Source organism: Kogia breviceps, chromosome 7 (genome assembly GCF_026419965.1).
Source record: "Kogia breviceps isolate mKogBre1 chromosome 7, mKogBre1 haplotype 1, whole genome shotgun sequence".
NCBI classification, from domain to species: domain Eukaryota; kingdom Metazoa; phylum Chordata; class Mammalia; order Artiodactyla; family Physeteridae; genus Kogia; species Kogia breviceps.
The window spans coordinates 37,964,041-37,986,308 of record NC_081316.1 but is presented as its reverse complement, the minus strand read 5'-3'; the positions used below and the strand labels follow the sequence as shown (position 1 = coordinate 37,986,308).

The following is a 22,268-nucleotide window of genomic DNA, read 5'->3' as shown; positions in this document are numbered from 1 at the left end:
GAGAGTTTAGTTAGGATGGGGGGGAGGGGAGTCTTCTGTGGATTTTGCCTTGTTTTAAGCTCCTCTCTTACACCAAATTAAAGCTTCATTTTAGGAGATCCTTGCAGAAATCAAAAAGCTGCAAAATATACTTTCTACAGGGAATAGTCTAGGAAATAAAACCGCTGTGCATCATGTGTTCTCAGCTGGAGCAATGTTGCCCCAAGGGGGTGAAAATTGGTTCTTGGGTGGGGGGGTTGGTGAAAAAAATCTTTGATATTACAAGGGTTTGGCTCTCCAAAGCTCAACCCTACCAAAAGTCTCACTCCATAACATTTAATCTCATGCTGTGGGGGCAGGTGAGGGAGCTGAACGATTAGGGTTAATGTCTGAAGAAGCTCTTGAGGGAAGGATAATGAAAAAAGGTTGAGAAACACTGCTCTACGTTTTGTAAAAGAATTTGTCAGATGTGTATTATGTTTTATGATTCACAAATGAGTAAGAAAACAGTTAATTGGGTAGAATGTGGTGGGAGAAGTGGAAACCTTGGTTCATCCCAAATTAACGGATGAGAGGGGGATTTTATTAGATTCTACATTTAACGACTTCATAAATAATGAGTTGTAGAAATGGTTATCAATTGTATATATGGTTATCAATTAGCACTGCCCTGATCAAATTCTTAGGGTTTTGTATCTTATTTAAAAATCTCCTTTGCATAGAGGGTTTAAATTTAAAAAATTGTTTTTTCTACTTCAGCTCATATTTGGGTGGTAAACAGTATCCCTGAGATCCCGTTCTCCCACAGCTCTGGTGAAAAATTCCTAATCAAGAGTCAAAAAGCCCTTATCCGATACATCTAGACAAGGTTTCGTTAGAAATAAATTTACCTGGGCTTCCTGGTGGATGGATTCTGGGCAAGGAACACTCCCTTGGAGAGCTGAGTCCCTCTAGTTCAGTGTGCCTGCTGCACCTCGTGCGCTTGGAGCCCTAGGAGCCTCTCTGAAACCCGCCAGCCACAGGAATCTCAGCCTGCAACAGGCAGCAGGCGCAGGTGCAGGCGCAGGTGCAGGCGCAGGCGCAGTGCCTCAGAGCTCGCCTCCTGGCCTCGCACCTGCACCTGGCGCCCTTTGCCCCCGCGAGGTCCGCACGGGCTGGGCGTTGCCTTACGCAGCCTCAGTAGCCAAAGGTTTTCCTCCTCTGAGCTTCAACCAGCTTTCTCCTTTCCTCCATTTTCTTCCTCTTCCTCGGGCGGCCATGAGCTGGGCTGCGGGCTAGCGGGTGAGTGGGCGCCGCCGGAGTGTATGTTTTTTGCCTGGCGTTGATTCTGTGTCCCCTGCAGGCGGCATGCATCCCGCTGAGGGGCGGCTGGCCCTTCACCCGTGTGAGGGTGGCCAGAAGTATCGCGCGCCTGGACGTCCTAGGCCCGGAGCCTGGGGAGTCTGGGCTCGTGGACCCTGGGCTCGGTCCCGGAGCTAAGAGCTGGGGGAGGAGAAGAATGGGGGCGCGGGGGCCGAGGGAAGGAAGAGCAGAGGCTTCAGGGCAAAGGCTGAAATAACTTTACCGGTGGTAGGTCTCATTTTTGGTGGAGCAGACCCTTTTCCTTCCTTCACTCCCTCTCAACTCCTCTTCACTGTACCCACCTTCCTCCTCCTCCCCTTGGTTTGCCTCCTGGATGCTGGGCTGCTGGCCAGAAATTATCCAGCTGCTTTGCTGGTCATTTGTCGTTCCCTGTGTGTCTGCAGCGCCTCCTTACCCACCGGGGCCCAGGAGTTCTCTATATGCCCCCTCTCACTACAGACCAATTCCAGATCAATCGGAAGTGGCTTTGTGGCTTTGCAGTTTTTCTTCAAGATGGCGACCGTCAAGCGTGAATTTAAGATTTTTGCTTCAGAAGAGGCCATTCATCCCAGTAAGGAAGTGGATCAGTTGCTATGGCCTGTGCATCTTATTAAAAGTAAGTTATACACCATTCTCAACAAGTTAATCCAAATCAGCCCCTTAAGAAGAAAAAAATTAAGGTTAGGGGATCATATATAAGCGAATACATGATAGTAGAAATTAGCTATGCCAGAGAGCCATTTGGGCATTTTGCCTTTAAATAAAAAGTTTTTTTCCATCTGCCTGTGCTGCCTTGCTCCATGGCTGCTTCCCAGCACAGTCAGCTGTAGCCCCAGGGAAGCACCTGTTGTCCAAGAGCAGTCGGTAGCTTGCCGCTTCAGCTCTGGACAAGTCTATCAAGTGCTTTGACACATGTAAGAAGCAGGTATATGGCATTTTCAGAAGGTAGCATGGTCCTCAAGTGAGTTACTGGTATTTTACATCAGCAAAATAGCTCAATTTTTGACAGGTTACAAACTTTCTCTTTATGCATTTTATTCTTTTAGAATAAAATAAATACATGCTGCTGTAATAAAATTGCCTTTAATCACTTAACAAGCCTAACCTTGATTCAAGCAGTGGATGCCTGTAAATATAATAAATGAAAAAAGCTAGTATTTTTATAACATAAAACAGTATTATATATAGCTTGTCAATCGCATTTTGTCATCCAGCAAAAATAAAAAGCCTGGTAGAGAATTAAGTTATCTTCATACCTGCAAATGATGGAGGCTATTTTTGTTAAGACTGTCAGAATTTACTAACCACAATTATGACATACAGCCCAAAGAATGCAGTCATCTCCTTATCTTGTTAATTGTTCTCTGTTGAAGATGTGTTGTGTTGACTAATTGAACAATAATTCAAGTAAAGTGTCTCAGGAGAAACCACTTGAGCTCTCTCTGTCTTTGGAGTCTGGCTGGCGGCTCTGAGCATTACCAAAGGCTCTGACTCGCCCTGACTTTGTGTCGTCTTTTACAGGCCTCATCTTCTGCGCACGGCTTCATTCCCAGTGGGCTGGAAACAACCTAGGGTTGTGTTTTGTTTGGGAGTTGTTTGGTCAGGACCTTTTGAACAGTAGTGTCCCAGTGAAGTACTAGATACTATTTATGTAAGAATGAGTGTTTTTTTAAACAATAATATCCTTTCAGAAATTTCTAACTACTTTGTAACTGCATGACTTAACCTGGTGATAAAAGCAATTATTAAAAATCTACGTTTTCCCCCGCCACCCAGAAAAAGTAAGTTATGTGCTCTGTGCCATTGGGTTAACCAAGTTTTCCTTAGTTGGAGGCAAGGCCACCACATATTGTGCAGGTTGTGTCTAGTTCAAGAGGTGAGTGGGGGCCTATCCAGCCCCTGCTGGCTTAACCCAGAGGAACAGGTGCTCTTTTCTAATTGTTCCACCCAGAGGGGGCTGCTTTTTCTAGTTCTTATGATGGTATCCTATGTGTTAGAAGCGTCTCTATGTGAAAGCATGTTGACATTTCACTTTCACTCATGTGGTGATACTATGAGGTCCCCTTTTCCTTGACTAGGAAACTCTGCTCACAAGTAAAACAACTGGAGAAATAGGTGGTAGAAAAAGAGTGTGCAACTTGTCCGTTGTGATAGGTGTCCTACTAGTAACAAATACAGTAATCCTTTTCCTTTAAAAATCTCTCTCCCATTTCCTGGTCTCTATTTTTATTTCCCTTCCTTCTTTATTCATGTTAGGTTAGTTTTAGTGTTTAGTTTTCTTAGTATTGATGTAGCTAATAAAGTTAGCTTCCACTTTTAATGGAGAGACACAGGACTAAAAAGACCTGACCCCTTTGTAAGAATGTTACCCTGATCTGACCACATAACGTTTTGGTAAATCATAATAAACTCTTTCAGCTATGATTTGCTTTTATTAATGGAATATCTATAAGATTTCTTCAAGCTACCTTTCTGTAGCCTTTAATCCTGGCATGATTTATTGGCTTTAAAGGATTAGGCCTGGATTTCACGTCTAAATGACATAAGGCACCGAGAGCATCAGGTACTGTCACCTGCTGCTTCCGGCAATCATATGAATTCCTCACGACTCATTTTGTCCTACCAGCTATAATGCCTTTGTCAGCAGTGTCCTCATTGCTAAGAAGAATACACATACATGAAAACCAACACATTTGTTTACAAATTTGATTATAATGATGATAACAATATGCTTTGTATACATTATGTAACAGTCCTGAAAAGTAATTATTAGATCTATTTTATAGAGAAAAAAGCCACAGACTGTCTCAAGTTGCATGAATAGATAAGTGTATATAGATAATATATACATGATACATTGTCATTCCCTAAAGTCCATACTTTAGTTTTTACCTAATGTTCTTTTTCTGTTTTAGTATCCCTTCCAGGACACCACATTACATTTAGTCATTCATGTCTCCTTAGACTCCTCTAGACCATGACAATTTCTTTTTTAGGCTTTCCCTGTGTATTTCTGTTTCCCCAGCCACACCACGCGGCTTGCAGGATCGTAGTTCCCCAACCAGGGGTTGAACCTGGGCCCTGGCAGTGAAAGCACTGAATCCTAACCACTGGGCCGCCAGGGAATTCCTGAGGCTTTCCTTGTTTTTGATGACTTTGGCAGTTTTGAGGAGTACTGGTCAGATATTTTGTAGAATGCTCCTCTATTGGAATTTGTCTGGTGTTTTTCTCATGGTTAGATGGAAATAATGGATTTGGGGGAGGAAGACACAGAGGTTACGTAGCATTATCATCACATCATTTCCAGAGTACATACTATCAACATGATTTATTACAGTTGATGTTGACCTCAGTCACTTGCTGAGGTAGTGTTAGGTTTCTCTACTGTAAAGTTAACTTTTTTTTCTGCCTTTCCATGCTGTGCTCTTTGGAAGGAAGTCTCTGTACAGCCCACACTTAGGGAGTGGGGAGTTATGTTCCCTCTCCTTGGGAGTAGAGTATCTTCATAAATTATTTGGGATTCTTCTGCATGGGAGATTTGTCTTTTCTCTCCTTTTTATTAATTCATTCAGTCATTTACTAATATCAGTATGGGTTCATGAATTTTATTTTATATTTTGGGTTATAATTAAGTGCATCTTTATTTTGTTTCTCAAGTTGTTCCAGCTTTGGCCATTGGGAGCTCATTCAGTTGTTTACTGTGTCCCTTTGACATACCCCCATCAACATAGGGTTTTTGTTTAGTTTGAGCACTTCTGTAGTTTCTGGCACATAAGATCTTTCAGCTTTTTCATGTCATATATTTTCTGCTTCAGTCGTAAATCAGCCTTTTATTTTCCCCAAGGAGCCCTGATTCCTTTTATTGGAGTATGATATTATAACCCAAGACCTGAGTGCTAGGTGTGCGCATTTCTATACAGAACATTTAAAAAACTATCTTTCGAAGGTAATTTTGTCTATAGTGTAATTCTGCTCCATGCTACTATAATCTCTGTAAATAATTTAGAGTATCCAGAAAGCACTGGCATCTCATTAGGCAACAACCTTTTCCTTGTGATACAGTTTAGACTTCTAGGCTAATAAATTATAATCAAGTTTAAAGTGCTTGGCTTTGAATTTCCATTAATTAGAATAAAGTAAAAAGATCCAACAATATAAGTTGGACATGTACTTAAATTATGGATACTTGATCATTTATTTCTAAGTACTAGCTCAAAGCCATTGGTTTTTTTCAGTGAAGATTTTAATATATAATAAAGATAATATGTAGTTATTTACAACATTATTTTTCAAAAGGTAATACATTCACAAGGTTAAAAAATAAAAGTAATATAAAAAGATATAAATATGTATAGCTGACTCACTTTGTTATAAAGCAGAAACTAACACACCATTGTAAAGCAATTATACTCCAATAAAGATGTTTAAAAAATAAAGATCTATGTGGAGAAGTCACACCTGCATCCTGTTTCCATCCAACCTTTCCCCTAAATTCCACTTTAGGAAACCATTTGTCAGTTTCTTGTGTATCCTCTAGAGTTTCTTTTGCAAATACAATATATAATTTTCCTCCTTTATTACATATGAAGTAGCATGCTAGAAATATATAGTACTGATTCCTTTTTGCATGTAACATTGCTTGATAAAAGAACTATAAAATTTTAGAGTTGGAAAGGGCCCTATATTTTAACCTATTTATTCAAAAAACGTTTATTGAGCTTCTATGTGCCAGGTTAATGCTAAGCACCAGATGAGTGAAAATGAATGACTTCCTCTTCTCTAGGAGCTCGTAGTCCGGTGAGAAATTCCTTCTACAGAGTCCCTTCTTTATCATTGTGCAGCTTTAGCTTAAATTGAAGAGGTGTTCACTACCTTCAGAGACTGTTCTGTTTATTAAATGGCTTCTGTTTGTTTTCCTAATTGTAAGCTGAAGCTTTCCTCCTTGTAGCTTGTATCTCTTCTAGTTTGGACTTTTATATCATGATGAAATGTTGAACAGATTCATTATGTCTTCCCTGAGTATGATAATTCATAAGGTAGATACAGATTGCCAGTATAAGAATTTTCTTTCATTCTCCAGTTAATCCAGACGCCCCCTTTCCCACTTGATTAATGTCTTTTTAGGGCTTGAGTGATGAACTTGCCTTTGTGGATGCTGATAAAGGCAAACTGATGGGTGAGACAGTGGATCTGCAACATGTTAGCCCTTTCATGAAAATCCTAAATATTTTTTCCAGCAAAGGTTGCTGTCATAGCTAAATACTATAAATATTCTAATAGTACATTAATAAATATCTAAGAAAATCATCTTTATATCATTACTTCCCCAATTGTTATAAAGTTGGTTGCTCCCTACCGTGTAGTCTCATAACATGTTCAGATTTCATTAGGTTGTACTTAATTTGTTAACAGGGCTTCCTACAGCACCAGACTGAGTTCCTGTGAGCAGCAGTAATAGTAATTATGAGGGTAATCATTAATTGATTGCCCATTTTGTGCCAGCCACTGAGCTAAAGCACTTTATTTAATAACCTCAGCACAATTCTATGATGTTTCATAGATGATGCACCTGCACATCAAGGTTAAATAAAAGTGATGGAGTAAGGATTTGATCCCTTTGTTATGACTCAGAAGCCTAAGCTCTTAACTACTGTACTTTATTTACTTGGCACCCAGGAGGTAATTGTATGAACAAATGAATGAACCAATATCTCCCTGTTCAAGGGTCTTTTCATACCACATCTGTCTCTAAGTAAACATTCTCATTTACCAGAACAATGTACATTTTGACCTTTTATTCTATAAAGTGCAGGAGGTATGTATGTTAGGAGGTTGTTAAAACAAATGTACAAGGAAAATTTAGTACTAATTTCCTGAAATTAAGAGTGCTGTGGGCATAGTAGAAGATCTGAGGGAGCTCACTCTTTAGTAAGAAGTGTGGTGATTGAGCTGAACAGGAAATGTGTACTTAAATTTTAGATGTTTTCTTCCATAATGTTTTCTATTCAAATCTTTCCCCAGATTACTTTGTTACTGCAAACTCAACATAGTGATTATCACAGCAGGTGCAGGCCAGATAAAGAGAAACATACCTTGATTTAATCCAGAGGAATGTGTCCATGTTTAAATTAATGATTTCCAGTATTATCTAACACAGTCTCCACTGCAAAGTGATTATTGTTTCCAACCCAGGTCACCTTTATTTTGGCTGTTGAGTGAATAATAATTTTTTTGTGTGTGGGGGGGTGGGTTTAGTAACTTGGTAGAGAAAAAGAATGGGTATTAAACTCTAAACTACCAATATAGCCAGAATCGCTTCCTGTTTTGTTAATTTAACATGTATTTTGCATAATCAGTGTGTGTACCATAATGAAGATTTCTTTAAATACTAGCATATATGAAAAGATAATTTGCTGAATCGTAGTGTGTAAATCCAAGTTTTACAAACTAAAGACTTTCATATCTGAGCTGTTTTCCAGATTGCTGAGGGTGCTAAAGTGAAAGCACAATACTTTATTGACTAACCCTCCAAGATTGTACTAGACTCCTCACTGGCGCATGCACAAAGTGGACATATTTAAGATAGACTTTGGAAATAAAACATGCAGGACCACTGACAGATTTTGTATAGTGAGAGACAGGGAAGAGTAAAAAATGATTTCTGGATTTTTACCTTGAGCGATTGATTGGATGGTAGTTCCATTTACCTGGATTGTGATGCTCTCAAGGAGGTGGGAGTCAGTGAAGGAAGTAGGAGGGAGTGTTGAGTTTAGGGGAGAAAAACCAAGATTTCCAATTGGGACATGTTATATTTGAGATATCTGAAAAGATACTCAAGAGGAGATATCAAACAGGTAGCTGATTGTGAATCTGGAGCTCAGAAATCTAGGTTGTGATATTCAGCCAAATTACTGTATTTTTAAAAAAATTTTATTTATTTATTTATTTATCTGTGGCTGCGTTGGGTCTTTGTTGCTGCGCGCGGGCTTTCTCTAGTTGTGGTGAGTGGGGGCTACTCTTCGTTGTGGTGCATGGGCTTCTCATTGCGGTGGCTTCTCGTTGCAGAGCACAGGCTCTAGGTGCACAGGCTTCAGTAGTTGTGGCACATGGGCTCAGTAGTTGTGGCTCGTGGGCTCAGTAGCTGTGGCTCACGGGCTTAGTTGCTCTGCAGCATGTGGGATCTTCCCAGGCCAGGGCTCGAACCCGTGTCCCCTGCATTGGCAGGCGGATTCTTCACCACTGAGCCACCAGGGAAACCCACTCTCAGCACTTCTATTCAACGTAGTATTGAAGTCCCAGCCACAGCAATTAGACAAGAAAAAGAAATAAAAGGTATGCAGATTGGAAGGGAACAGGTAAAACTGTCACTATTTGCAGATGACATGATACTCTATGTAGAGAATAATAAAGACCACACAAAACTATTAGAACTAACAAATGAATTCAGCAAGGTAGCAGGATACAAGTTAATATACAGAAATCAGTTACATTTCTCTACACTAACAAATATCAGAGAAAGTTAAAAAAATCTTGTTTAAAATTACATAAAAAAAAAAAACCCTAGGAATAAACCAAGGAAGTGAAAGACCTTTATGCTGAAAACCATAAAACATTGATAGAGGAAATAAAAAATGATTCAAAGAAATGGAAAGCTATCCCACACTCTTGGATTGGAAGAATTAATACTGTTAAAATGGCCATACTACCCAAAGCAAGCTACAGATATAATGTGATCCCTGTCCAATTACCCATGACATTTTTCATAGAACTAGAACAAATAATCCTAAAATATATATGGAACCATAAAAGTCCCAGAACTGCCAAGGCAGTCCTGAGGAAAAAGAACAAAGCAGGAGGCATAACCCTCCCAGACTTCAGACAGTACTGTAAAACTACAGTAATCAAAACAGTGTTGTATTGGACCAAAAACAGACATATCAATCAATGGAACAGAATAGAGAGCCCAGAAATAAACCCACACACCCATGGTCAATTAATCTATGACAAAAGAGGCAAGATTATACAGTGAGGAAAAGACAGTCTCTTTAGCAAGTGGTGTTGGGAAAGGTTGACAGCCGCATGGAAATCAGTGAAGTCAGAACACAGCCTTACACCATACACAAAAATAAACTCAAACGGCTTAAAGACTAAAATATAAGACATGACACCATAAAACTCCTAGAAGAGAACATAGGCAAAGCATTCTCTGACATAAATCGTACCAATGTTTTCTTAGGTCATTCTACCAAGGCAATAGAGATAAAAGTGAAAATAAATAAATGGGACCTAATCAAACTTACAGTCTTTTGCAGCAAAGGAAACCATCAAAAAAAAGACAACCTATGGACTGGAAGGAAATATTTGCAAATGATGTGACCGACAAGGGCTTAATTCCCAAACTATAGAAACAGCTTATACAACTCAATAACAAAAAAACAAACAACCCAATCAAAAATTGGGCAGAAAGCCTAAATAGACATTTCTCCAAAGAAGACATACAGATGGCCAATAGGCACATGAAAAGATGCTCAGCATCACTAATCATCGGAGAAATGCAAATCAAAATGACAATGAGATACCACCTCACACCAGCCAGAATGGCTGTTATTAAAAAGTCTGCAAATAACATGTTGAAAGGGTGTGGAGAAAAGGGAACCCTCCTACACTGTTGATGGGGATGTCAGTTAGTGCAGCCATTATGGAAAACAGAATGGAGGTTCCTCAAAAAACTAAAAATAGAGTTGCCATATGATCCAGCAACTCCACTCCTGGGCATATATCCAACTATAATTTGAAAAGATGCATGCACCCCTATGTTCATAGCAGCACTATTTACAATAGCCAAGACATGGAAACAACCTAAATGTCCACTGCAGATGAATGGATAAAGATGATGTGGTTGTGTGTGTGTGTGTGTGTGTGTATGAAATAAAGAGCGAAATAATGCCAACATGGATGGACCTAGAGATTATCATACTGAGTGAATGGTTTAAGAAGATATGGCACATATATACAATGGAATATTACTCAGCCCTAAAAAAAGAATGAAATATTGCCATTTGCAGCAACATGGATGGACCTAGAAGAATATCATACTATGTGAAGTAAGTCAGACAGAGAAAGACAAATATTATATGATATCACTCCTATATGGAGTCTAAAAGAAATGATATAAATGAACTTATTTACAAAACAGAAATAGACTCACAGACATAGAAAACAAACTTATGGTTACCAAAGGGGAGAGGGAGGTAGGGAGGGATAAATAAGGATATCGGATTAACAGATACAAACTACTATACATAAAATAGATAAGCAACAAGGATTTATGGTATAGTGCAAGGAACTATATTCAGTATCTTATAATAACCTATGATGGAACACAATTTGAAAAAATACACATATACAACTGAATTACTTTTTGTACACCTGAAACTAACACAATATTGTAAATCAACTATACTTCAATTAAAAAAAACTAAAATAGGATAATGACCTCCAAATACAGATAGTACTAAAAAAAAAGTGTCTTTTCTAGAGAGCAATATAGTTAGATTTCATTTTATGCAGTGTGAAAACCTCTTTTAAATGGACTTTATTCACATTTACTGTTACTGTGATATGTTTGGATTTATGCCTGTCCTTTTGCTGTTTCTATGTCTTGTGTCTTTTTTTGTTCCTTGGTTTCTCCTTTACTGACTTTTTTTGCATTTTCTAAAGTACCATTTTAATTATTTAATTTTAAATTATGTTTTTTGAGGGTTTTTTTTGTGGTTGCTCTTGGGGTTACAATATCAGCTTAAGGTACCTGGATGTACTTCACATTTTTGCACAACACTTAATTCCAATAAAATACAGAAACTTTGCTCCATTGTAGCATCAATCCCTCACCCACTTTTGTGCTGTTATTGTTGTATATATCTGTATGTACTAAAAATTCAACAATACAGTGTTACAATGATTGCTTTATATAATCTTGTCTTTTGTAGAAGCTAAGACAAATATATTTATGAATTTTTTTATATTAACCTTATTTTTCATTTTTGGTATTCATTTCTTTGTCTAGATTTGTTACGGTCTGGTGTCACTTCCTTGCTCTACTCTAGTATCTTTCCCTTCCTCTTCTGGTTGTTATCGTCAGATACCTTCTATCTATATATCTTGTAGGCTCAACAATAAATTTTATATAGTTTTATGCAGTTGTGTTTTAAATAAGAGGTAGGTGTATGTGTGTGTATGTATGTGTACACACACACACACACAAAATCTATATAAATAAATTATATTTCACTATTACCAGTGCTCCTTTCTTCATGTTTGTATGAATTGCTGCCTGGTATCACTTCCTTTCAGCCTGCAGAAACTTCTTCAGTATCTGTTGTAAGGCAGGTCGGCTGCTAGCAGTGAATTCTCTCAATCTTTATTTGGGAATGTCTTTATTCTGCCTTCATTTTTGAAATATAGATTTGCTACATATAGTATTCTTGGTTGAGTTTCTCTTCCAGCACTTTGAATGTCATTCAACTGTCTTCTGGCCTCCATTGTTCCATATTAGAAGTTAGCTGTTAACTTATTTTGGTTCTCTGGTATGCAGTGAGTCTGTTTTCTCCTACTATTTCCAATATTTTCTCTGTGGCTTTTGACAGTTCAACAATGGTGTGTCTAAGTAAGAATCCCTTTCAGTATATCCTACCTGGAGTTCCTTAAACTTCTTGAATGTGCAGATTAATGTTTTTCATATTTGGGAAGTTTCACCCATTATTTCTTTGAATGTGTTTGCTCCTTTCCTCTCCTTCTGGTTAACTACTATAACGCATGTTGGTGTGTTTAATGGTCTCCCACAAGTCTCTGTTATTTCTTGTTTTCTTTCTGATCTTTAATTTCTATAGTTTACAAATTACCAGACATTTTCTATTAGACAGACCTACCATCTCCAAATAAGGCCTTTTTTCTATACTTAAGACCTTTATCTTTTTCCTGTCCTGTTGCATTGGCTAGGAGGATCTCCAGTAAGATGTTAAATAGAAACAGTGATAGTGGGTGTATCCTTGTCTTGTTCCTGACTGTAATGAAAATACTTATAATTTTTCTTCATTGTTTGTGATGTTTGTTTTGGATTTTTGATAGATACCTTTTTAGGTTAAGTTTCCTTTTCTTCTTAGATTGTTGAGTTTTACTTTTATTAAACTGTAATGGATTTGGAATTTCATCAGGTTTTTGTACAATTCAAATGATCTTTTTCTTTAAATCTCACATAGTGTAATATATTAATAGATTTTCTGATACTGAACCATGTTTGCATTTCTGGGGTAAAACCCCATGAAGTATTTTTCAAAAACCCCACTTAAGTATATTTGCTAATATTTTATTTAGTACTTGTGTATCTGTGTAAATAAATAATATGAGTTTACTATTTTTTATCTGGTCTTCGCTCAGTTTCGGTATCAAGGTTTTACTATATCCCCACTAAAAAATTTTTTGTTATCTAATAAAATAGGTTGCATAAGAACAAACTGTTCCTTGAAATTTTGATATAACTTGTTTGTAAAACAGTTGAAAGGGTGAGGGGCTAGATTTTTGTTAAAAGTTCATTAATGTAATTTGTTTATTCAGATTTTCCATTTCTTCTTAAGTCATTTTAGGAATTTTTCTAGCTGTCCATTTCATCCAAGTTTTATCCTGGCATGTGTTTCATATTTTATGACTTTTTAAACCTTTACTGTATTTGTGCTTACCTCTCTCCTGCTTCCTAATATTATTTGTTGGGGACATTGTGCCCTTGTTTTGCTAGATGTTCTTCTTATTAGTCCTCCTCTCCCCAAGAATTACTTTCTATTTTATTGATACTGATGTGTTTTTTTTTTTTTTTTTTTTTTTTTTGTGGTACGCGGGCCTCTCACTGTTGTGGCCTCTCCCATTGCGGAGCGCAGCCTCCGGACGCGCAGGCTCAGCGGCCATGGCTCACGGGCCCAGCCGCTCTGCGGCATGTGGGATCTTCCCGGACCGGGGCACGAACCCGTGTCCCCTGCATCGGCAGGCGGATTCTCAACCACTACACCACCAGGGAAGCCCGATACTGATGTTTTTAATCTTACTACTTTCTGCTTATTTTTCTTTTTTTTTTTTTTTTTTTTGCGGTACGCGGGCCTCTCACTGTTGCGGCCTCTCCCGTTGTGGAGCACAGGCTCCAGACGCGCAGGCTCAGCAGCCATGGTTCACGGGCCTAGCTGCTCTGCGGCATGTGGGATCTTCCCAGACCGGGGCACGAACCTGTGTCCCCTGCATCGGCAGGCAGACTCTCAACCACTGAGCCACCAGGGAAGCCCCCTTTCTGCTTATTTTTTAAAATTTTTACTTTATGGTTAGTAACTTTTATCCTTGATCTTTCTTGTTTTTAAAAAAATGCATTTAAGAATATAAACTTAAAAGTACCACTTTTGGGCTTCCCTGGTGGCGCAGTGGTTGAGAATCCGCCTGCCGATGCAGGAGACACGGGTTTGTGCCCTGGTCCGGGAAGATCCCACATGCCACGGAGCAACTAAGCCCGTGAGCCATGGCCGCTGAGCCTGTGCGTCCGGAGCCTGTGCTCCGCAACGGGAGAGGCCACAACAGTGAGAGGCCCGCATACCGCAAAAAAAAAAAAAAAAAAAAAAAGTACCACTTTTTGTTTTGTTTTGTGGCACTTTTATTGTCATTCAGGTATAAATATTCTGTAATTCCTAGTTTTATTTTCTCTTTAACTCAGCAAGTTAAGAGTATGCTTTTAGCTTTGAAACATTTTAAAATTTGTTATATTGTGGTTGATTCTAACATAGCTGAATTGAGATCAGAGAAATACGGGTTAACATCCACTCTTTGAAATCTGTTAAGGCTTTCTTTGTGACCTAGTTAATAGTTTTTGTAAATGTTCCTTTATGTATTTGCCGGGGGGGGGGGGAATGGACTTAATTGGATGATCTTTCTATATCCATTCACACATTGATTTGGTTTAGTTTTACTAAATTACAAATTTTAAATTAATTATTACTGATCTGTCAGTTTCTGATAAAGGTAGTTACTCAAACCCACCTAGCATTTCCCGATTTTTTTCCAATATATTTTGAGGCCATTTCAATGAGTTGCATCTAAGTTCATGATTATTATGTACTGTTGGATTGTTTCATATGTTATGTAGTATCTCTGTGTATCCTTAGTAATGCTTTTTTATTGTTGAAATTCTCTTTTGTTTGCCATTACTGTATCTGCACTAACTTTCTGGCTAATAGTTACCACTTTTTAAATTCAATGAGAAAAAAATTCTGATAAAATGTTTAAAATAGTTCACATACCCAAAACATCAGACTATGCCAAAATTTTTTCCCTTGCTTAGTGGGACTAAGGCCTGATTATGTTTTGCCTAACAGTTATATTCCATGTATACTTGTTTCTGTTTCCCTCTTAACTAAGCTTTTTGCTCTAAATGGATTATTCTCTGAGAAAAATTATTTCAAAGACTTGATAAGGGATATTGATTTGTTTCTTACATTTTTTTTAATGGCATGAATGAATGTGTGTTTCTGCACAGAAGTCTATACAAAGTAGCAACAAAAGGTTTTCATAATTTATTTCTATTGGGTAGATATTGTTGAAACTATGGTGTAACTGGAGTCGGACAGAAAACTGTTTTTGTTCCCCCCAATGAAACATCAGACTTAGTTTTAATTTAGATAAATGTAAAAAAGTTTATCATTTAAAGTGAGAACTTTTTTCTGACTTGAAGTTTTTCTTCCCAGTGGGTATCTTAACTTTGTAGCATGGAAGTTAAGAGCATTTCCCCAAAACTGTAGTTATTGGGAGTGGCTGTAATCTGGCCACTGCCCCTTTCCATTTCTTGACTGGGCAGAGGCTTGGTATCCACTCTGAAAGCTGTCATGGTTTGTCCTTTTAGAGCACAGAGACTCAAGTGGTAAGCCTAAAAGTACCACTGAGCTGTGGATACTCTCTGAAATATATTTAGACTGTATTGATCATATATTTAATCATAAAGTAAAATACCTCCTGGGTGAAAGGACTTTTATTCTACTTTAGGTCCTTTTAGTAGTGTTTTAATTTTTAGCATATTATTTTTATAATAAAATAACTTACCAGAAGTACCAAGTTTGAAAAAAATGAGAATGTTACTACAATCCTACATATATGTACAATTAAGATTATAAGGCTTGGGCTTCCCTGGTGGCGCAGTGGTTGAAGAGTCCGCCTGCCGATGCAGGGGACATGGGTTCATGCCCCAGTCTGGGAAGATCCCACATGCCGCGGAGCAGCTGGGCCCATGAACCACGGCTGCTGAGCCTGCGTGTCTGGAGCCTGTGCTTCACAATGGGAGAGGCCACAACAGTGAGAGGCCCACATACCGGGGGGGGGGGGCGAGATTATAAGGCTTTCTTAACACAGCACTAAGTAACAAGATGTAGTTTATATTTAACTTGGGATACTCTAGTTCAGAAAGGTCAATATTGTAATTCAAGTAACATGAATTCTTCCTATTAACTGGAGAAAATTAAAGGGAAGAGGAGGAGGGGTGCTAATATGATAGCAGTCCTTTTTATCTTACTTTCTTCTGGCTAAGAACCCTTGAAATAAACTCCTGGCTATGGAAAAGGACTTGAAGTGATAAAAGTTAAAAATTTATAGTTGAAAATTTCAAAACTGTCACTTTCTTGTCTGGAGAATCTCTGCCAAGACGACAGAATTGTGGGCTCCATCCCTTAAGATTTTGATATAGCTGATTTGGGGTAGGGCTTAGACATCTGAATTTTTGATAGTTTTGTTGAGTGTTCCTAGTTGTAAACCACTCAGGGCAATTATAACAGTTTTGCTAAGCTTAAAAAAAACAACCACCACCTGTTATATAATACTATATAATGAATGGATTTGGGGGTATCTTTTTTTAGTTCCTGTGTGGAGTGGAATGAACATTGCTGTGGTCTCTCCGAAGGTTCTGAACTCAGATAAAGGAACTGATAAAGACCTGAGCAGTAGGAAAATGTCTACAAAGTAGTGGTTGCCAGGTAGTATGTTTTGTATTTTCAGTACCTTGGAAGTTAGCTGTAAGCCTGAATTGTGCCAGAGGGATGAGACTTGGGTCCTTTAAGTATATGTTGTTGTATCTGCCAGACCTTTCTTTCCTTAGCACTTCTACTTTTATTTTGGTGTGATCATATTCACATTATAAACTCTTAAGCAGTTAGGGACTAAGTCTGTCTCACTCACTGCTGAGCCTAACCCCGTATCTACCATATAGTAGGCACTCGTTAACTGACAATATATTTTTTCTAATTGTTGCTATATATTCTTTACAGTTAATAGTAAAATTGATTTCACATTAACTTCTGGATCTCCGTACTTAACTTACATCATAACTCTGTTTTCCTACCTTACATAACCAACTGCTATAAGAAATTCCTAGGAGAAATTGATGGAAACATTGCAGATTTGTGGCATTGTCAGGCTGCCACAATATGGATGTTCAAAGACAAGTATTTCTTCTAAAATTAACTTATGTTCATGATTTCTTCCAAATCCACAGTGGCTGTGAGGTGATTAAAAAGAAATGGGGTGTTGCCCTACCTGTGCTGGTTTAACAGAAAGTATTCTGAAGAATCTTAGGAGTGCATCCAGTTTCCACCATGAGTAAGGTAGGAGGATGTTTATGTTTGAAAAAATATTTAATATCAACATAAGATAGAGGTAAAAGAGCATTGATGAAAATTTTTGAAGTTGATCTTGTGGAAGCACCTCTCTTCCTAAAATCTGTTCTTTGCTGCTGAAGAGACAGAGACAAAGGGACGGTGGTAGAGGAGGAAGAGGCCTACCTTTGTAGACCTTTGTCCTGGCCTAGTGTGGTATTCCTTATACATTCTATTAGATAAAAGTCTTATTGCATCTTTATTATTTAACTGAGTGAACTCTTCAAATATCTAGTAACATTGGGGACCACTGTGGTAGGTCTTGACACATTTTGAGTTGTTCTCTAACAGTTTTACTGAGGTCCAGTGAAGAGACCTAAGAAAGAAGCACTGATCACAAAATATTAGCAGTTGGCTTCCTGGGGAGGGGAAGTTGTGGCCTGGGTAAGATCCCTCTGCTAGTTTGAATGGGAGAAGGTAAAGTAAAATGGAATTAAATCACTGGGAATAAAGTAATAGGAATTTTGAAGTGGTTCCCTGAGAGGAAGTGGTTTGGGGGCCAGGAGATAGGAAAAGGAGGGTTGGTCCCAGCAAACATGGCAAGAGGTTGGGGCCTATGTGGGAAGATGGCAGATGAATTTGAACAATAAATATGTCTAGTCATCTGTTTTAAATTGTTCTTTCCTTGTATCTTTTTCTGCCACAGTTCATACTACAAATCTGTTAAATACTCAATTCACCCAGCAACTGTTGTTTCTCATATTGCAGACCTTTGTTAGAAGAAAAGAAAAAGGAATAATTTTTAAGTCTTTACTTTCAGGGCCACTATTGAATAAATGAAGAATATACCTTAGTGTTCCATGTATCCTGGGAGAGAATGTTATTACAGACCTCATAAAGGTAAAGCTGACCTCTGCAGAAGAGGCCCATCTGAAAAAGGGTGCAGAAACTCTGGGAAATTCAGAAGGAGCGCAAGTTTTAAAGTTGCTTCAAACTACCATTCTGAAGTTATTGAAAGAGAGATAGTAGTTAGTTACAGGATTAAATACGTCAAACTTTTGAATAAACTCAAATTCCTAAAAGTCAGAAAAAAGGAGGGAAGAATGACTCCTCTATTTAGCCCCTCAGCTCTTTTATTTAGCATCCAAATGTTGGATGATACTTATTTTTTATAATTCCTAAGTCACTGCATCAAATAAGGTATTTTGGTACCTCTGATGTACCAGTACTTGCCTTGTATATTATATATGTAGTTGCCATTTGGTTCAAAAGAATGTATGATGTGTGTTTATTGTGTTTAGAAACTGTGATTCTTTTCATCAGGTGTATGCTAATTATTTCGTTCTGGCTGGCTGATACACCTATGTTCATTTGTATGCTATAAAAAAGCTGTAACTTCCTTTACCATGTACAAATAAATGTATACACAAAAATAACTCATTTAAATGTTAGCTTCAAACCTAACACTAGATTAAACCTTGCTAGTTTCTTTTTTACAAGTAGATTTTCATTTTTTAAGAAAACGTCTAAACTATATAAACTCAGTGATGAGAAAGACCAAATTGGTCTTTCTTCTTTTTTTTTTTTTTTTTTTTTTAAAAAAAAATTATTTATTTAATTTATTTATTTTTGGCTACGTTGGGTCTTTGTCGCTGCGCACAGGCTTTCTCTAGTTGTGGTAAGCGGGGACTACTCTTCGTTGTGGTGCGCGGGCTTTTCATTGTGGTGGCTTCTCTTGTTGCGGAGCACAGGCTCTAGGCATGTGGGCTTCAGCAGTTGTGGCTCACAGGCTCAGTACTTGTGGCCCACGGGCTTAGTTGCTCCATGGCATGTGGGATCTTCCCGGATCAGGGCTCAAACCTGTGTCCCTTGTATTGGCAGGTGGATTCTTAACCACTGCACCATCAGGGAAGCCCGAGAAAGCTCACTTCTGGTTTCAGAACTTAATGAAGCTCAGGTTCTTGATGTCTCATCAAAGAAAGAATTCAGTGAGACAAAGTGCCAGGTAAGAAGTGGATTTATTTAGAGAGAAACACACTCCACAAACAGAGTGTGGGCCATCTCAGAAGGTGAGAAAGGCCGGTCTTTCTTCTCTTGGTAGAAGTATAGAGTAGGCTGTCTGGCTCCCTGAATACCTTAAAACATCTTAAATTAGAATGTTCATTTCTTTATAACCTCATGAACCTTCTAGCTCTCTCATTTTGACAGAGGAAATTCTGTTCTGCTAGATAAGCTTTATAGGACATGTAGATCATTGGATGGGTGGCCACAATCTTGACTACAGAATCACTCACCAGAAAGACAGACTTCAGATGACAGTAAGTGCAGAGAGGCAGTGTACACTGTACCTTCCTCCTTAACTGTGGCCAGACCATCTTGCCTAGTTAACATAAATTCTCAGGTGTGTAGCTTGGTACTGGCCACTCTGCTCCTTTCTTGATGAAAACAGTTATGGTTCTGTCAGGCCTGGAAAGGAAACAAATCTAGGCAGGAACTGGTAGGAGGGTACCACCCAGGACCTTTCACAAAAAAAGTCACTCAAATCCCTCAATTTCAAATATTTGAAAATTTGGTATTATATCCCATATTGAATAGAATTCACTTTATATGCTAGAGGTTAAATAATGCTAGATTTCAACTCACGATGGATATTATACTTTGCTAAATTAGAAGCCGAGCTTCTTATTTAGGTTTCATATATTTTTCCTAAAGATGTTCAGTAAAAGAAAAATTATGCAACAAATTTTATTTAGCATAGTCAGTCCCAACATTCAGCACAAAAAGAGTTTACAGAGGATAGAAAGTGCATTAATAAAAGCCAGTCTTTACCAAAAGAAAACAGAAAATATATTATTGATTCAAAATATTTTACACTTGAATGATAAACTGCAATAACTTATTCTGGGCACCTACTGATATAAGAGAAAGGAAGAGAAGGAAAGAATGCTTTAGAAGAGCTCAATCTCCAGCGGGTATCAGAGGAGTCAGTAGAGGTCACTGAGACCGGCAGTCTTTCTTGCTTTCTGCATTAGTGCCCTCAGTTGGAACTGTTTACGGGACAGAAGACGTACATGCTGTGAAGGGGGAAAAGGTTTCAACAGTTTAGACTGGCTCTGATCCAGGCCCAGGCATGAACTATCAGACAGTTTGTAACCTAGGTGGGAGCTAAGAACCTAAACTCATATCAACTTTCCTTTGGAGCCAATACTTTATTACATGCGGCTTTTTAAACTCACTGGATTGATGCTGGCAGGTTGTGTTAAGGAAAGTAGTCTTCTGAGACCCTATACAAAGGCCTTCTTCACAGGGAAAGCACCACATTGCAGGATCTGGCTCAGGAGTTCAAGCTGCACTTGAGACAACCAAGATGGTAGGGAAACGTGTACTGTGATCCTAACAAAAGTTACAAAAAACTTTTGTACAAATTGTGACTGTTTGTTCCCACTTGGCTAAAAAAGGGGAAGGGGAAGGGCAAGGATGAGTATAGCACAAGGCCAGCTTTTGTCCAGTGCCTAGCAAACAGCGTACCTCTCTTGCCTCTCCATGTGTATCTTTCCCTAGGCTATGCCACCCAAGCAGGGGACAGTGTACAGAAGGGAAGTCCTCTCTAGGGTCCCAGCTATTCATGTGCTTGCACCAGGTCCAAGAGTGGTTTGGCCACACGCTCACAGTAAGATAGGCAAGATCAGCAAGCAACCTGACCAGCCTCGCATGTGCACTGAAGCATCAGCCGCAGCTATTATTCCTAAAGCCATGCTCTTCATGACCCAACAGAGAGAAGCAGCCAAACTTGGCTTACAGATCTTCATGTCTGTACAATAGCATTAAGCCCGGAATAACCTCTATTCAGAAGGGCTCTATTACCAGCAGGGCAAACCCAATACTTCGCAAGGCTGTTTGATCTGGGCAAACAGGTTTAAAACTATGCAAGTCTAAAAAAATTAACAGAGGAAAAAACCAAAAACAATAAGGGTGGGCAGTCAATGATCTCAGTTTAAATGATGTGCCCTGACAGAATCAATGGAAATCTGACTGTACCTCATGATCCACCCAGGCACAGTAGTAAGAGAGAAGGATTACATTCAGCTTGATGCTATCTTGAGGGGTGGGGAGCTGCAGCCACTAGCCCACTTTCCTTCCCCTACTCAGATGATCCTCAGCCCCCTCTGTAGGTGGGAAGACACTGCTCACAGCCATTTATCTCACTTGCTCTCTTTTGCAAAGACAAAGAATTTTAACCCATCTCCTACAGAGAAACCCTCTTGATCTGTGGTTTTCAAGGTGTCTCTAAAACACATGTTCCAAAACCCTGGAAAGCAGAGCAAGGAAGACATACCTTCAGGAAGACGTCCAGGTCTATTACTCCTCGCCTCAAGGCTTCTCCCAGGTAAAAGATAGTGTCTTCAATAGCATTTTCCTCTGCATACAGATTTAGGATCTGTTTGTATAGTGGGGCTGTGGGAATGATAACTTCATCAATATCATTGTTTTCAGACTGATTTTCCATTTTCTCCAGAGCCGAACTGAGTTCTTCATCCTTCTTTCTCAAAAGTTCTATGTTTTTATCAACCTCAGCCTGAAAACAGAATAGTCCAAGTGTGATGATTTTATACTAATTGTAATTATCTGCTTGTCAGACATCTACAATTGAACTTCACAGAAACAGACTTGCTAATAAAACAATGCTTAAACAACTCATGGATGAGATTCATGTATCACATTAGTCAAAGTTAGAGGAAAAGGTGTGCTCTAACATGCTGAGTGAAAACAGGAGATGCTGAGCAGAGCACTTTTGGTGGCAGAGATAAGCTTGTCACTTACCAGTGACAAATGATACTGCAAACTAAGCCATCAGACAAGACACTTTCCTTACATGAAAATCATAAAGGAGGTCCTTCTTTCAAAACAAGTGGGCATCTGCCTCAGAGGAATAACTTTCCCCAGTCTGTACAGACGATTCAACACATAGAACTCCAAACAGTTGAACTTTATTCACAAGATACAGCAGGTGGTGGTTGCAGGCTCTGAACTGTACTGGTGTTACTTTCCTGAACTTTTGAAAATAGCTGGCTATTGAGAAGCTCACTTTACACACTAGAACCATTTTATTAGAGTAATGTGTACATACAAATCACTTTCTCCAAAGCCCTCAAACACTTAATAACTCTTTACCTTTCATCAAGAATGCATACTTGCTGGAACAAATTCTCCATCACAGGAATGAAAGTGAAGCTGGCACTCAAATTATGCTAGTGCCTCTACATCACTAAACAAAAAAAAAGT

General features: G+C 38.7%; 1 protein-coding gene, 1 long non-coding RNA gene and 1 pseudogene across 6 annotated transcripts in view; 2 read left to right on the top strand and 1 right to left on the bottom strand.

The window, feature by feature from the left end:
- Window positions 1-1,063: 1,063 nt before the first annotated feature.
- On the top strand, window positions 1,064-18,447 carry LOC136794493 (uncharacterized). The gene is made up of 4 exons (XR_010841351.1): window positions 1,064-1,260; window positions 1,780-1,936; window positions 16,886-16,994; window positions 17,806-18,447. It is a non-coding gene; the product is annotated as an uncharacterized lncRNA (long non-coding RNA).
- Window positions 6,085-16,371, top strand: LOC136794556 (L-lactate dehydrogenase A-like 6B; annotated as a pseudogene).
- Window positions 18,448-19,003: 556 nt separating the features above from the next.
- Window positions 19,004-22,268, bottom strand: part of TSG101 (tumor susceptibility 101) — a 51,907-nt gene continuing 48,642 nt past the window's right edge. For 2 of the 5 annotated variants that reach the window (XR_010841348.1, XR_010841350.1), the window contains 3 exons: window positions 21,322-21,561; window positions 20,222-20,378; window positions 19,706-20,059 (listed from right to left, as the gene is read on the bottom strand). Coding sequence is in view for 2 of the 5 variants with exons in the window: in XM_059068871.2 (XP_058924854.1) it covers window positions 19,970-20,059; window positions 21,322-21,561 (330 nt within the window). In the remaining 3 variants the exon portion in view is untranslated. Of the gene's footprint in view, window positions 19,452-19,705; window positions 20,060-20,221; window positions 20,379-21,321; window positions 21,562-22,268 lie in introns of those variants that run through there. The other 3 variants (XM_059068871.2, XM_059068872.2, XR_010841349.1) reach the window with 2 other exon arrangements.